The 15,137-nt window shown below is 34.8% G+C and overlaps 1 protein-coding gene across 1 annotated transcript; it reads left to right on the top strand.

Moving 5' to 3' along the window:
- Positions 1–312: 312 nt before the first annotated feature.
- zgc:162944 (uncharacterized protein LOC569993 homolog) lies at positions 313–14,688 on the top strand. Its single transcript, XM_039745364.1, has 4 exons — positions 313–511; positions 2,894–3,065; positions 5,239–5,443; positions 14,439–14,688. The coding sequence occupies exons 1-4, from the start codon at positions 404–406 to the stop codon at positions 14,629–14,631; spliced, it is 678 nt and encodes a 225-aa protein (XP_039601298.1). The 5' UTR covers positions 313–403; the 3' UTR covers positions 14,632–14,688.
- The last annotated feature ends 449 nt before the right edge of the window (positions 14,689–15,137 follow it).

Raw genomic sequence — 15,137 nt, 5'->3', positions numbered from 1 at the left:
TTACATTTTACAATGTCATTGGGTTGTATCCTGCTTCCATCTCATGATTGCTGGCAACGTTTGCAAAATGATGTTGACTGGATTCCTAAACAAGGTTGACTACTTTTAACTACTGTGGCAGGGTTAATATACGTTATTAACGCTCATAGTATTCGTTTAGCTAGTAACTGTGACATTTTCTCAGTTTACCTGTTTTCATATAAACTTTCCGACTCCAGCGTGCCGCGCCTGCCTGTAGTGCACAGTCATCATGCGCGCGCATCCATAGCGACTCCCTCGCATCGTTGATTTACGCATGCGCGCTACTCGCTTCCTTCCTTCTCCCTTCAGTTTAAAGCGCTAGTGCGTCCTGCTCTCTGCTGCGCTTTTACCTTCTTCTTAGACAGCGTTTTCCTTTTGTAAGATGGTGAAACGCGTAGCTGTGGTGTTGGCTGGCTGTGGAGTGTTTGACGGTAGTGAAATTCACGAGGCATCTGCAGTGCTGGTTCACCTGAGCAGAAGCGGAGCCGAGGTAAAGGGAACTTTGTGATGACCCGCTGCCCTGGTCCGCCGGTACTAATAAGGGGAATGCCAGAAAACTGAGCGCTATTTATATCACAACGCAGGGTTTTTATGGTATACGTGTCTTTATACAGTTATATTTCTTAGTATGTCAGTGTTAAAAAATATGCTGTGAAGATGTAGATACTTTGAATGTGCAGGTAACTAAAAATGCAAGTATTACTACAAAGTAAAATGCAGTAGTTAACTCATTAAAGTTGGACATGCCGGTAAATGATATCCTGGATCTCCTTGGGGATAGCAGTGTGTAGGTGTTTCCTGTCATATCATTTTATGGTTTGTCTGTTTGTTTAGTCAATGTGCTGAAAGTTGTTATTCACTTGCTGTGGAATCTTTCTGGTAAAATGAATTGCTTCCTTGTGTAGTCTCTCTTCCGTTACTGCTTCCCAAACAGGTGTTATGTCGTCAGTCCCATTTAGCTTTAACTGATGGATAGGGGACTGGATTGATGTAAATTGGCCAACTTTTATAAATACTGGTGTCTTTAATTACTAAATGGATACTTGTTTTTAATATCGGGCACAATGCATTTGAAAGTATCAGATTTAGGGCATCCTAAAAAATACAGTAGTTTTATCAAAAATGTTTGTAAAAGGAACTTTATCTTATACTTCCTTGAGCTGATCTCTTAAAGACCAGTTGGGCCATTATGTTTAAATTATTATTACTTTTTTGACAGTTTTTTTTTTTTGTATGCATGCAGTTTTTAAGATAACATCAACATTTCACTACAGAAACTGATGTACAAGGCTTTCTGTTAAGTTTTAAATATACAGTACTCCACCAAAGTATTTGGACAGTGACACAACGTTCATGATTTTTGCTATGTACACCACAATGCATTTGAAAATAAGCAATCATTGTGTGATTGAAATATAGAATTTTAGCTTTAATTTATGGAGTTAACCTAAAATATTGTATGAGCTCTTTAGGAATGACATCCGTTTTTAAACATGGTCCCCCTATTTTATGGGGCTCAAAAATAATTGGACAAACTAACATAATCGTAAATGTAATGATTGTTTTAAATATTTGGTTGAAGACTGGAACCTATGGCCTTCTCTGTGTGCTGGGTTTCCACCTTAGTGATGCATTTCCAGGCCTTTACTGCGGCTTTTTTTTTTTGTTGCTGCTTGGACTTTCTGTCATCATTGTGGTCTTCAGCAAGAGAAATGCATGTCTAATTGGGTTGAGGTCAGTTGATTGACTTGACCATTGAAGAATATTCCACTTCTTTGCCTTGAAAAGCATTTGGTTTGCTGTCAGAGTATGTTTTGGCTCATTGTCCATATGTCCTGTGTCCTGTCAGTTTTGCAGCATTCTCCTGAATCTGATAGTATAGCCCTCTGCACTTCAGAATTCATTCTGCTTCTTCTGCCAGCAGTCATATCATCAATAAACGCCAGTGACTGACTTCCATTCACAGCCATGCTTGTTCGTGCCATAAAACTGCCTCCACCATGTTTCGCAGATGATGTGGTATTCATCGGATCATGAGCCATTGCCTCTCTTCTCAATACTCTTCTCCTTCCAGCATTCTGAGTTATTTGATCTTAGTTTCCTTTGTCCAAAGAAAATTGTTCCAGAACTGGACAGGCTTTTAAAAATGTTTTCTGGCCAAGTCTAATCTGTCTTTCCTATGCTTGTGGTATACCCTCTGTCTTCTCTTGGTTTTTAGACTTTGGCATTCCCAGAGAGTGTTTTTGGTTTTCCTAAATGCTGTGAAGGGGAGTTCTTCATGATGGACAGAATTCTGCAGTCATCCAGCACAGTTGTCTTCTGTGGTTTTCCAAACTTTCTGGTGTTGCTGAACTCACCAGTGTGTTGGTTCTCTTTAAGAGTGTACCAAATGGTTGATTTGACCATGCCTTGCATTTCTGCTATCTCTCTGAAGTTTTGTGTTTCTTTCTCAGCCTAATGATGGACATGTTTTTACTTGCATGGACAGCTCTTTGGACCTCATATTGAGAGTTCATAATAGCAGCTTCCAAATGTAAATTCCATACTTGGAATCAACTCCAGACCTTTTACCTGCTTAATAATCAATGAAATGGTGAGGGAACTGCTCCCACCTGGCTAAGGAAAAAGTTATCAGTCAAACGTCCATATACTTTTGAGCCCCTGGAAGGGAGGGGCTGTGCAGAAAAATGGCTTTCATTCCTAAATGACAGTATTTTTGGTAAACCCCTTAAATTAAAGCTCAAAGTCTACACTTCAATCACATAATGATTGCTTTGTTTAAATTGTGAAAATTTTGTCACTTTCCAAATCCTTATAGACCTAACTGTAAGTGCGAGTTTTGAAGACTGTGAATTCCATTTTTTTCTTATAGGTGAAAATCTTTGCTCCCAATGTTGATCAGATGCATGTGATTGACCATGTCAAAGGCAATCCCACAGAAGAACAGAGAAATGTGTTGGTAGAAAGTGCCAGGCTGGCAAGGGGTAATATACTCGACTTGGCAGAGCTGCAGGTGAATGAGTTGGATGCCATTATTTTTCCAGGTATGCAGTCACCCAGATGGGTACTACTGTTGTTCTTTTTGTGTGTTAAAGAATATTCTTAGCTTCTTTAGCTATACATTTACAAAAATGTGCTAAAAACCTTTTTTTTTTTTTTAAAAAAAGTTTTCTTACAAACATGTAAATACAAAGACTTTAGCAAAATAAATACAGAAGCAACGTTATGTCTTTTCGTAATATGTTTCTGGACAGCAGAAGTGTTTCTTTGCACAGTTTTCTTATATTTGGACATGCTCGTTGTGTTATTATAGGCTACCACACCCATATTTCCCATGAAAAGCACATTTACAGTTGCTGCATTATGAACAGTATTAGGGGTCTAACACCTTTCTTGTTCTTCCACTTGATTGCATTCATTTCATCTTTTTGACACACTGACACTTCATATGACATGATATTCTAGTGATTTGCACGTACAGCATCTGCATCAGCTACACTATCTCTGTCAACATCTGATTAACATTGTCATCACTATAATGGTACGGTTTCATTTTGCTCTAAAACTGGCTTTACATTTTTTTTTTTTTTTTTTTGTTTACAGTCTATTGTGTGTTTTGTTTGAAGAGTCTGCTGTCTCGTGAATATTGATGAGTTACCTTAGAATATAAAACACAGAAATAGTCATGATATTTTTTTGCAGCACAGTGTTATATTATCTACTAGATGGCAGCAGAATACTGTCCCTCCTGCTGTTCAGACTTAATACTGTACATTCAAACAATGCAGCTCTCTGAGTGACACTTGTGCTTAACTCCTATTTGCACAAAGTCCAAGCCCAAGACCGACTCAGGGTTAATGCTAAGAAAGTTAAGTATATTTTGTGATGAGTGAGTGAAAGCAATGGTTTAATGTTTTGTTTTACAGGGCAGCTCAATGGTGCAGAGGTAGTGGTGCTGCTTCACAGTAGGGAGACCAGGGTTCATGTCCCTGCATGGAGTTTGCATGTTCTCCAAGCATCTACATGGGTTTTCTCCTGGGGCTCCATCTTCACTCGACAGTCCAAAGATATGCATATGTTAGGTAGATTGGCAATGCTAAATTGCCCCTAGTTTGTGTGGTGTGTGTTTGAATGTGAGTGGGTGTCCCCTGTCTAGATATTGTACTTGCCGTACTCCTTAATGCTTGTTGAGATGGACTTCAGCCCCTGAATGGATGGAGTCAGTAGGTCTTTTTTATTTGACATGTTAAGGCAAATGTGTGCAAGTAGCAGTCAGCCAGCTTTCTGTTTACTTTGCAATATGGCATGACTTAAGGAAGGAAAAGTATATGCATTTGTATGTAATGTAAAAGATGACAAGACTTTGATACTTGGAGAGCGAGAAAATGTTTAGATTTTCTACATCTGTCCAGCTTTCTACTCTGTTCCACCAAACGTGGCTGAACTATTTAATGGGTAAACACTGAGATTTTCTAAAAGTTCTAAAACTGATATCATATAGTAGATTAAGGTTAATCAACAACTGATCAGTTAGTTATTAGATACTTTCAGCTGTTCATGAGTTCCAAAATACTTTGCAGGAAGTTCAGCTTAAACATTATACCATTAAATATGCATTTTCTGTAGGTTAAAGCCCCCAGTATGATTTTAGCTCAGCTGTGGAAGTAAAAATGTATGGACTGACATTGTTTCAGTTTCTGTGTTTAAAAGAAAAAAAAACTTTATAGAGAAATGTCACCATTTTTCAAACACATTACAGCAAAAAAAAAAAAAAGATTAATGATTTCGAATGGAGACGTTCACTCTTATTGCTGATATTGTGTTTTGAATTAGGAGGATGTTTGACTAAACATTTATTTAAACTACAGGTTATTGTATTTGTTTCTCTTGACCGAGTTGGACTGCAAATTGGGAGCATCTTGGGAATGTTTGACATAGTGCGGCTTATTTTTTTTTATCTGGCCAGGCTGGATCAAGGCTGAATCATTTCCCAGAAAATACATCAAGCTAAATCATTTTTCTTTTGTTGAATGAAGCACAGATTATATTGAAGCATAAGCTGATACTAAACACATGCTTCCCCCACTGAATGTGATAAAAATACTATAATCCGTTTTGTATCTAAAGTTTTTCCCTGATGCCTAAACTATGTCAGCTCTGTCACTGTTGCAAATTAGCAAGAATCTTCAACTGTGGTATCTCTTCTTTGCATTGCAGGTGGATTTGGAGTAGCAAAAAACTTATGTTCCTGGGCAGTTGATGGAAACAAATGCACTGTAAATGACCTAGTCAAGTCAACACTGCTGGCATTCCATAATGCAAAAAAGCCCATTGGTTTATGTTGCATCTCGCCTGTGCTTGCTGCCAAAGTTTTTCCTGGATGTGAAGTTACTGTTGGGCATGATACAAATTCAGATGGCAGGTAAAAATTCTGCAGCGTGGGGTTATTCTGTTAGAAGAATGGAATTTACAAATGTTGAAAACCGTGGAAGCTGCATGAAGCATATACTTCAGCTTTCCCATTGCATGTGTTTGAGCCAAGTACAGTGTTAGTAATGGCAAGCAAATCAAAACATATGTTTACATATGTTATTCCATGAGAATTCGCTGTAAAGATACTGTCAAAGGTTACTTAACAGTTTACTGAAAGAATAGTAAAACTCCAGACTTTTCCAATATAAAAGAGCAGAAAAAAATACTGCTGTATTTTAGCAACTTTTTTCTCCATTTAATTAAATTCATTCTAGTCTATATGTTAATTTCACAATCTTCATAACAATATACATTTTTACCTACTACAAAAATATACCACATTTTACTGGAAGGAAAGATAATTATTTACACAGAACACTTCCACCATAATAATTTCGCTCAATATTTTGGAAATACCTTATCCTGAAAAGTCATGCATGTTGTATCATCCCAACTCTGAAGTTTCCCATTCTTCATATATATTTGGAAAATATTTTAAATTCTTATTACAGATATCTGCATTTTGTGGTTTTCATGCAAAGGTAACATTTTTGAATTAGGATAATAAACATATCACTATGATAAGACTTATTAAAGGAAGAAGAAAATGAAGATAGTGGAATATTTTGCAGAGACTAGCTGCAAGACATTTCTGTAAAGAGATAATTCTCTAGGAACAAAATTATTGAAGTTATTACTAACTAACAGAACAGCTTCAAGCTATAATTCCAAAGGAAGCTAAAACTCAACTAAGCCAACAAGCACGCAGTAGGACTGTGTTGCCCAGATTAAGTGAGCACTCCAACCATTTAGGTACACATCTTTAAATTTAGTGAGAGTTTGCTCAAATAAACACTGAAGTGTCTCACATGGGTTTAAAATTTTAACACACAATGCTGAAACTTGTCTTCTTAGCAACTATTTCCTCTAAGATTTAACAGACTCCATCTCTGACTTACCCAGTTTTTCTTGACAGTGAATGATGATTCAGATACCTTAAAATTGTTCAGTATGGATCATTAAATTGTTACAATTGTAATTTCCACATTATATTAAAACTGTTAATATTTTTGCGGTATAATTTATATAACCTTCTACATGATCACAGAGGCAATAAAGGCTCTACAGCTAAAACGTGCCTTTAACCTTCTTTCCTTTTCTGCTTGGAAATAACTTTCAGCTGTTCTTTCCCAATAATGCATTAGTACATTTTGAGAAGTAACTGGAAACCTGAATACTCAATGTAAAATCAGTACATCCAAAAGCATGTCAAATTTTGTTGATCTTACAGACATCATCTTTTGTAAACCTCTCCCAATTACTGTCTTTTCAAATGTGTTTATCCTGTAGCATTAGCCATACAGATTGTAATGTGAAATGATGGAAAAAAGTAATATTAGTTTTTTGTTTTGTCCCAAAACATAAACACCCCTTAAATGATTGTTACAATCTGGGATATTGATCAATGTGATTGGGCATTGTATTTGCACATAGGACACTTTTAAAGTGTTGCCCCATAAAGAAAAAAAAAATTCTACGCCAATAAGAAATTACACTTTAAAACCACATATGCCACCACATTTTACAGTGAGTATGTTGTTAATCTGGCTGATGTGCAGTGTTCGATTTCTACCACACATACCACATAGTGTTCAAACCAAAAAGTGTTTCACTTTAGTCTGTTCAGTCAAAAGACTTTCCATAACATTTTTGCAGTTTTATTTCAGCTGATGTTTTGCAGATTCTTTACAGGCAAGTACTTGGGCAGTGTGGCTATAGTTTCCTACTTTTTTCATTTCTGCATGATGGACTGAGCCCCATGCCAGATCTATTCTTCTCTATAATTGTATCCCTCCTCTTTGCTTTTTTAGGAAATCTGTATCATGTTGTTGGACCTCAGTGAGAGAGAGAGGATTTATCTGTACAAATCAATCCAAAACAGGCGATTCACTAATTTCTTGCACAAGCAACAACCATCAACAAAATTTAATATATTGTTAAGGTCAAACGTTGCATATATTTACAAAGGGCAGGAGTAGTTTTTAAATGTGACAATTTAGATTTGCTTTTATTTTTTACCAAGTTGTTGAAAGATTTGGGGTTTGTTTCTTTTGATCAGACGTGCTGGTACTCTGTTTCATAGATCAGATGGAGAAAGTGTAAATACATTGTAAGTCTGTATTGTAAGTAATGTTAAATTATTTTGGGGTCTGAATAATTTTCAAGGCACTAACTACAAATATGGAGATTTTATAAGCTGGGTAAGAATTTCAGATGCGGTTTTATAAAGAATATGATTATAAAAGTCACAGTATTAAATTTTTATTAAGAGGTCATTTTTGCCCCTGCTAACTGAAATTAACAGGCAATTTATGCTTAAATAGTTAGTAAGGTGGTGTCAAGTTGATGTTAAGGAAGACCAGTGGTTAGCAATCAGTCAAAGAGCATGGACCCTTCATCTGCAGCAACAGTATGGGTAGTTGTTCACAGCAGAAGATTACATCATATTTTAGTTCAAACAGCAACAGCACCAACATTAACTGCACAGAAGAAAGGCCAGGAAATCTACTTTCATATCTTGCCATGAAAAATCTGTGGATAAATAGTAAAGTTAATTTCAATCCTATAATGCTGGAAGATGAGACACCCAAGTCCAAAGGCACTCAAACTGCTAGGGACTTGTCAGAGTAAAGCTAGTGTGTATGACCTGGTTAGAGCAAGGTTTTCGGAAAATCGAACTCAAGTGTTTCTCAACCTTTTTTGTGTCACAACCCACTTTTTCTCCGTTATATGATTCAGGCAAAAGAAAACATGTCTTATATAAGTTCTTGGTACTTCAGATGTTTCAGTATGAGGACTAATTTACTTAATTGAAATATATAGCCTCTAAATCACTTATGGCTAACATTCACTTGTGACTGTAGTTCTACATAACAATTATAATATTTTACTAAAGGTATTTTTAAAAATACTACACCCAGTGGTACTCTGTTAGAGTTTCAAAGTTCCAGAATTCAGCAATTTGTTTGTAATAATTACTTTGATATGAAGGGGAAATTTTAAAAATTTTACAGAAGCTTCCGTAAATAAATACATTTAAAAATCAACAACCCCATGCCTCAAACACATATAAAAATGTCTGGCTTGGATAATGGAGAGGTGCTGCAAGTTATCCTGTAGCCATGAAGAAATTCCAATATCAGCCATCCCGACAGCACCGGTAAAAGCAACATACATTATTGGCCACATTAAAAATTAAAAGGATTGCAATGCAAAGAGATTAACTGACTTCAAGGCAGATTTAAGAAAGAGTCCTGCATATAGACCAAAGGTTGAACTGAAGTGAGACTTGAGTTTGGAGAAGTGTCATGCACGAGAAACTAAGGGGATTTAGAGGCCGCCTTTTGTTGCAGATTTTCATTTTAGCCACTTTCTTAATTAGTGACCTTTTACTGCTGTTAATGGAGCTTACTTCTTTTGTCTTAATTTTAAATGACTAGATTATTTAGATTTAGAACATTTTTCTGCTTCTTTTTTCTTTTTTGTTAGCTGCTAGGGTTAGTCTACAGATGTCCAGCCACAATGCAATCTTTTTCAGAAAAGTATTTGCAAAGAACAATGTGAAGGTCTGAAGAAATATTGGTGTGCACTGGTCCACAAAACATTTGGATGATGCGCTTTTAAAAAAAAAAAAAAAAAGTTTTGGAAATGTCTGATGTGGCAGAATAAGAGTATCAACAAGCAGTACGATTAAATAATTTGTTTCATGAGCCGTAAGAATTAATTTCTATTTAAGAAATTGAGCAGAGTAAAAATGGTGTTCCTCTAGGAACTGAGTTTGAGTCCCCTTAGTTAAATATTGATATATTGGCTAACTTTGCATTTCTGTATTGTTTGGCTCCTGATAAAGCAAAAATGAAGTAATTAACGATTATAAATCTTAAAAAGCAGACCAGTTAAGAGTTATGCTTCATCAGCTGCAGTACTAATATAGAAAGTGTCTGGAATTATTTAAAGAATTAAAGTAAAGCAAAATTTTGCAGAGAGGGATCACAAGCAATCAAGGAGGTATTATACTTATTAATAAAGTTCTCTTTTTTTCTTGCTCATTATTCCCCTTGAATTATTGTGAATGTTGTTTATATGGCCATGTTGGTAAATTTAATAAAACACTACAGTTACTCTCTGCTGGAACGTTAGTACTCGCAGTGGCACTGGACTTTAGCAGTGCAGATGTAAATAAATCTTAAGTACATACAGCATATAATGGCCTTGCATATCTTAGCAATTTAAAACTCAGTTTGCTCTGATACAATGACTGTTCTCTTCAGATCCACCACACTTTCAAACCATAACCTGATTGCTAACATATGATTTTAGCTAACCTTAGACAGCCTGTTAGTTACATTAATTAGACCATTCATAAACAGTCATTAGAGATATTAACCATTGCTCACTGTATGCAAACCTAATGCTTGTTCAATTGCTGCCTCAGTTTGGTCAATTTAAAAAAAAAAAAAAAAAATTAAGGTTTTTATTACCTTTCACAAACTCCTCAACAGCACTGTTGCTTCTGTGAAGAAAAACTTGTTAAACGTAGCGATACAGTTGTGATATTTTATAAGCATGCATTCCTATTTTATGCCAATCTAACATCTATTTTAAGTGGTTTGGTAGATTGACCCATTAAATAATCATGTGTTGTTGTGCTGTTGGTGGTGTATTTTACTTCATGTTTGTAGCATTAGCCAGTCAAAACAATGAAAGTGTTTTATAGAGTCAACACATGTGGGAAGGATAAGGGAAAGTTGCATAAAAAGAAAAAACATCACATTAGATGGAGTTGGAATGTCAAAGCTGAGTTTGAATGTGGTGTATGATAATAACACTCATGTGTTTAAATAATTACAAATAACCCATTATGATCTTGTCCCTGACCTAGTGTTTTAATAATCAAAATTGTTTAATTTGGGGTGTCTTTTTTTTCACCCATTTATTTCCAGTGTTGTTCATGGTTTACCAGATTTACCTTACCGTGTGTACATATATAATTTACTTTTTATATGGTATTTAAAAATAAATACTAAGTAAAATGTAATAAAACAATATCACAGTAATGTAGTAGATTGCATCCGTGCTACCTAAATCAGCAAATACTGAGATTATGTAGTCTTTCATTACTTATACTGATTTATAAAAACCTAGGATTATGTCATTTGTTGATGTGAAAGTTATGAGAGTTACATCAATATACTGCACAGAAAACATTTAGCTAATTAATTATACTAACTGAAAAATAAAGCTGAATGGGTCAGTCTAATGAATGACATTTTAAATTTCGCAGACTATTGATATTTTAATTTTCCATCTCTTTCCTTCCTTTGTTATACCTGTCCTTGCTTTCAGTTTGCTTTTGTGAAATCAAAGACGATTGAGTATAAATCCATTATTTCAGTATTAATTTAAATTAAATATTTATATATTAATATTAAATATTTTGTTAGCTTGAAATCCAGTAATGTGCTAGTAATTAAAGATGTGAAACTTATGTGATTTTTCACTGTGCTTTGTTACATTTTAGTTATACTAATGAACACTCATCTGGGCTCTGTTTTTAGTGGTAAAGGAAGTAGTGTCAGTCCCACAATTGTGCACATTATGATTCTGCACTGATGCTAGATATCTCATCATCAGACTGGCATTCTCTGTGCTTTAAACAGCATTGTAAGTTTAGTCACACAAATGTCTGACTAGTGTGTACACTTTTGTACAAATATGCAACTTTTTTTGTCACAGGTATAGACTAATGGCAGCTGCAGAGATATTGCTTGTTGCAGTTGTTGCTGGCACTGCCTATGTGAAGGTTTTTTTTTTTTTGTTTTGTTTTTATTCTCTCAACATTTATAATGGTTTTCTCTGTAGATTCAAACATGTACAGGTTAGGTTAATTGATGACTCTAAAATGTCCCTGTATGATCAAATGTAGATGTGTGTACAAGTATGACCTGCAATGGAGTGGCTCCCAGTCCAGGGTTGGTTTTTGTCCTGTATTTATTACTGCATGGATAGGCACCAATTCCTTTTTACCTCAAACTGTATAAGTGGATTAAGAAAATGGATGGACAGACATATGTGACTAATTATGGTATTCTTTTAATGGTAGCACTCTCTGTATCATTATGTATTTCCTCGTATAACAGGGAGACTCTGCAAGCTATAATTCACAACTGATTGGTTTCATCATAGTGTTGTCAATTTACTAGCTAATCCCAAGTTTTCTCTAAAAACAGCATTAAGAGCTTTTGGCTATATTCCAATGAGAAATTTTAATTTTAGTTTATAGTTTTCATTTGTTTTATTGTGGAAAAGATTTTGGGTACACCTGTATTTAAAATATAAATTCCCATAGTACCTGTTACCTGTTCTTTTTTTATTTATTTATAATATATAAAATTATTTTATTTATTTATATATATATATATATATATATATATATATATATATATATATATATATATATATATATATATATATATATATATATATATATATATATATATATATATATATATATATATAACTTTAGGAATATACAGTTCACTGTTGCAGTGCTCATGAACCTGGGATGGTGGTCCACCACCTTACTGTAAACAGTTTTTTCAGACTTCATTCGAAGATGACTGTCACTTTAGCCTTCCTATTGGGAGTCTCTCTCTCTCTCTCTCATCCCTCTCTCATCCTTGATTTACTAAGCTGAGAAAGAAACTTGGTTCCTAGCCCTTTTCAGTAAAATGGAATAAACTTGCAGTCAGGAAAGCAGGCTTGTGTTCATTTATCTCTGATCAACTCTTTCACTGATGCTTTAAATAGGGTCCTTAATCACAGTTCTGAAGGGCTGCATTGGCTACAGGATTTTGTTCCAACCCGGTTGCTTAATAAGAAGCAATTACTTACTTTTGGATAATATTCTTAGAAAGGAAACTAAAAATATAGGATATGAGAATTACCTGACATGGCTGAGTTAAAGCACTAACAAGCCATTAAATTAAATTATTGGCAAGAATTGCTTTCTAATTAAGAACAAAATCCTGCAGAGCACTGCGGCCCTCCAGGACTGTGATTGAGGACCCCTGCTATAAAGCATGGGTTGCCAACTTTGGCCCTGGAGGACCACCGTGGCTGCAGGTTTTCATTCTAACCTTTTTTTAACGAGTGTCCTGTTTGTGGTAATTAACTTCTTGTGAATTCATTTTAATTGAATTGTTTCTTTAAGATTTATTCCCCTTAATTTTTTCACCGTTATTCTGAATTGCTTAATTTCTTTCCTTAAATGGCACCCAAACAGAAGTGAAACGAGAAGTGGGTGAGCCAACAGAAGACCAACTAAGTCAGGGCCTCAAACTCCAACCAATTTCACTCCAAGCAGTTGCGTAATGAGGTTCTGATTCTTGTTGTTAATTAAACTCGTTCTTTAATTCCATGGCTTGTTGCTGCTCTCATTGTGCATACCAGACATTTCTGAAATTGTTGACTTTCTCTTTCTAAGAGGACTATTCAAATGTTTTGGGGACCTGAGCAGATCAACATTTCTGAGACCTTCATCCTTCTTTATTTTCAGATATTGTATGATGAACACAAGTTGTTTTCACTCATTTTGTATCTCATTATTGTTTGGCTGCTAATAATGGAAAAAAACAATTAAGTGGTCTGAGTCTTCAAGAGCAAGTCAATTAAAGTTAATGCAAATAATGTTAATTAGTAGCAGAAACGGGTCACTAATTAAGAAAAGAGTTAAAAAAAAAAAAAAAAAAAAAAAAGAAAAGAGTTAAAATGAAAACCTGCTGCCACGGTGGTCCTCCAGGACTGGAGTTGGTGACCCCTGCTATAAAGCTCATTGCCATTATCTGAAGATGATTACATTGTGCCTGAAGAAGGGGCCTGAGTTGCCTCGAAAGCTTGCATATTGTATTCTTTTTAGTTAGCCAATAAAAGGTGTCATTTTGCTTGGCTTTTCTCGACTTACAATATAGTAAAGCTTGTTACACTTTTTACTTAAAGTAATTATTGAAATATTTGGGCAATTCTTTGACAAACACAAAAGCATCAACAAGCAAGGTACAATTTTCAGTAGCCGAGTAACATGCTGTTTCACATAGCAGGCTGTTTTAACATAGAAAAGGAGTAAAGTCCCCTTATATAAGTACACACTTTAAATGTTACAACAGAAGTTCTGCTCCTTCCTCCAACAACATGAGATTAAACAAAGGCAGAGTACAGAGAATAGGAGTGTACATTGTCAGAGAAACTTTGGTGTCCTACATGAAATCCTATTGCAAACATTTGTAATCACATTAAACACACAGAAAAAATATAAATTGTCCTTTTCCAGTAATTGTTCTCCAATTCATCCATGCTGAATGCCACATTTTTATTTAAACCATGCCTATTTACCCTTTATTCAAATTTGAAAGTATAATTTCAGTTTAAATATATTGTATTTTAAGTGCACCAGTAGATGTCACTTTTATTCTGCCAAATCTCAATATTCAAGTGCTTCAATAGCATTTTCTAGAAATGCCTACATAGTGTTGGCATGCTAAACCTAACTAAACTAAATGTAGAGCATAGATCATCTACAAATGTTTGTTTCTTTTACATACAGCGGTTTACAGTATATGTTGTAGGTGGGAGACGATCACAAGATTAACTAATGCCGTGTTTTATTGAAAGCGTTATTATGCTGTATATACAGGAATATTTTCATGAAACAAAGAACAAAATTGTCGATTTATTAATTGATCTTTATAAATTATGCATTCTATTTTCATTATTCTCTCCCACCCCCTTACTGTCAATATCTCATAACTTCTTCTTTGGGATGTTTATAGCATTAGTGTTCCAGTGTGCCCAGAACAGAATGAATGCATCTCTCTTTATTTATTAAGGTTTCCTGATTGCTCAACTGCTTCTTCAATAGAAGAACTGGGATGCAAGCATATCTGCAAGAACGTCAATGAAGCTCACGTTGATGAAAAAAACAAGATTATTACAACCTGTGCTTTCATGTGCAAAGCCCCTTTACATGAAATATTTGATGGAATTGGAGTAATGGTGCAAGAAGTGCTAAAAATTGCTTGAAACTGTACTGTACTTGAAAAATTTTAAATAAAATTATCAGTGCTTCAGACAATGTTTCTCTATTTAATGATTTACCTGTTTATTCATTTTGAAAATGTAAAATTTATCATATGATAACTCGCATACTATAAACGAAAATTGTGCTGACTCTATCGTTCACTAAAGGAAATTTTTTAAAAACTTATGTTTTGGTTTTTATTTTTGTTTTTCTTTTCATTTTTTCTGTATCAAAGTTAGTTGTAGTCTGCTCTCTCTCTTTTTTTGTCTTGTTCTTCTCACTGTCTGTCCTTTTGCTTTCTCCTTCTTCTTCACTATCTCTCATTAAGTTTAAACTTTGTATGTTGTTATTCCTCTAGCTCATATCTTATAGATGACGTCCATGAGTATGGCATGTTTACTCAATTTAGTAATGCAGTAGAAAGTACTGGGAAGCACAATTCTTGACTTTATCAGAAAGAGACTCTGCATCTTCTCTGCAAACTATCTCCAAAACAAATGTGGACTTA

Source organism: Polypterus senegalus, chromosome 2 (assembly GCF_016835505.1).
Source record: "Polypterus senegalus isolate Bchr_013 chromosome 2, ASM1683550v1, whole genome shotgun sequence".
NCBI classification, from domain to species: Eukaryota; Metazoa; Chordata; class Cladistia; order Polypteriformes; family Polypteridae; genus Polypterus; species Polypterus senegalus.
This window is presented reverse-complemented; position numbering and strand designations above follow the sequence as displayed.

What these genes read in the sequence shown, in the direction of transcription:
- zgc:162944 (XM_039745364.1), top strand. Translation starts at nt 404, where the DNA reads ATGGTGAAACGCGTAGCTGTGGTGTTGGCTGGCTGTGGAGTGTTTGAC. An exon ending in TGAGCAGAAGCGGAGCCGAG is followed by an intron (nt 512 to 2,893) that starts GTAAAGGGAACT and finishes TTTTTCTTATAG; the next exon opens with GTGAAAATCTTTGCTCCCAA. An exon ending in GATACAAATTCAGATGGCAG is followed by an intron (nt 5,444 to 14,438) that starts GTAAAAATTCTG and finishes TTATTTATTAAG; the next exon opens with GTTTCCTGATTGCTCAACTG.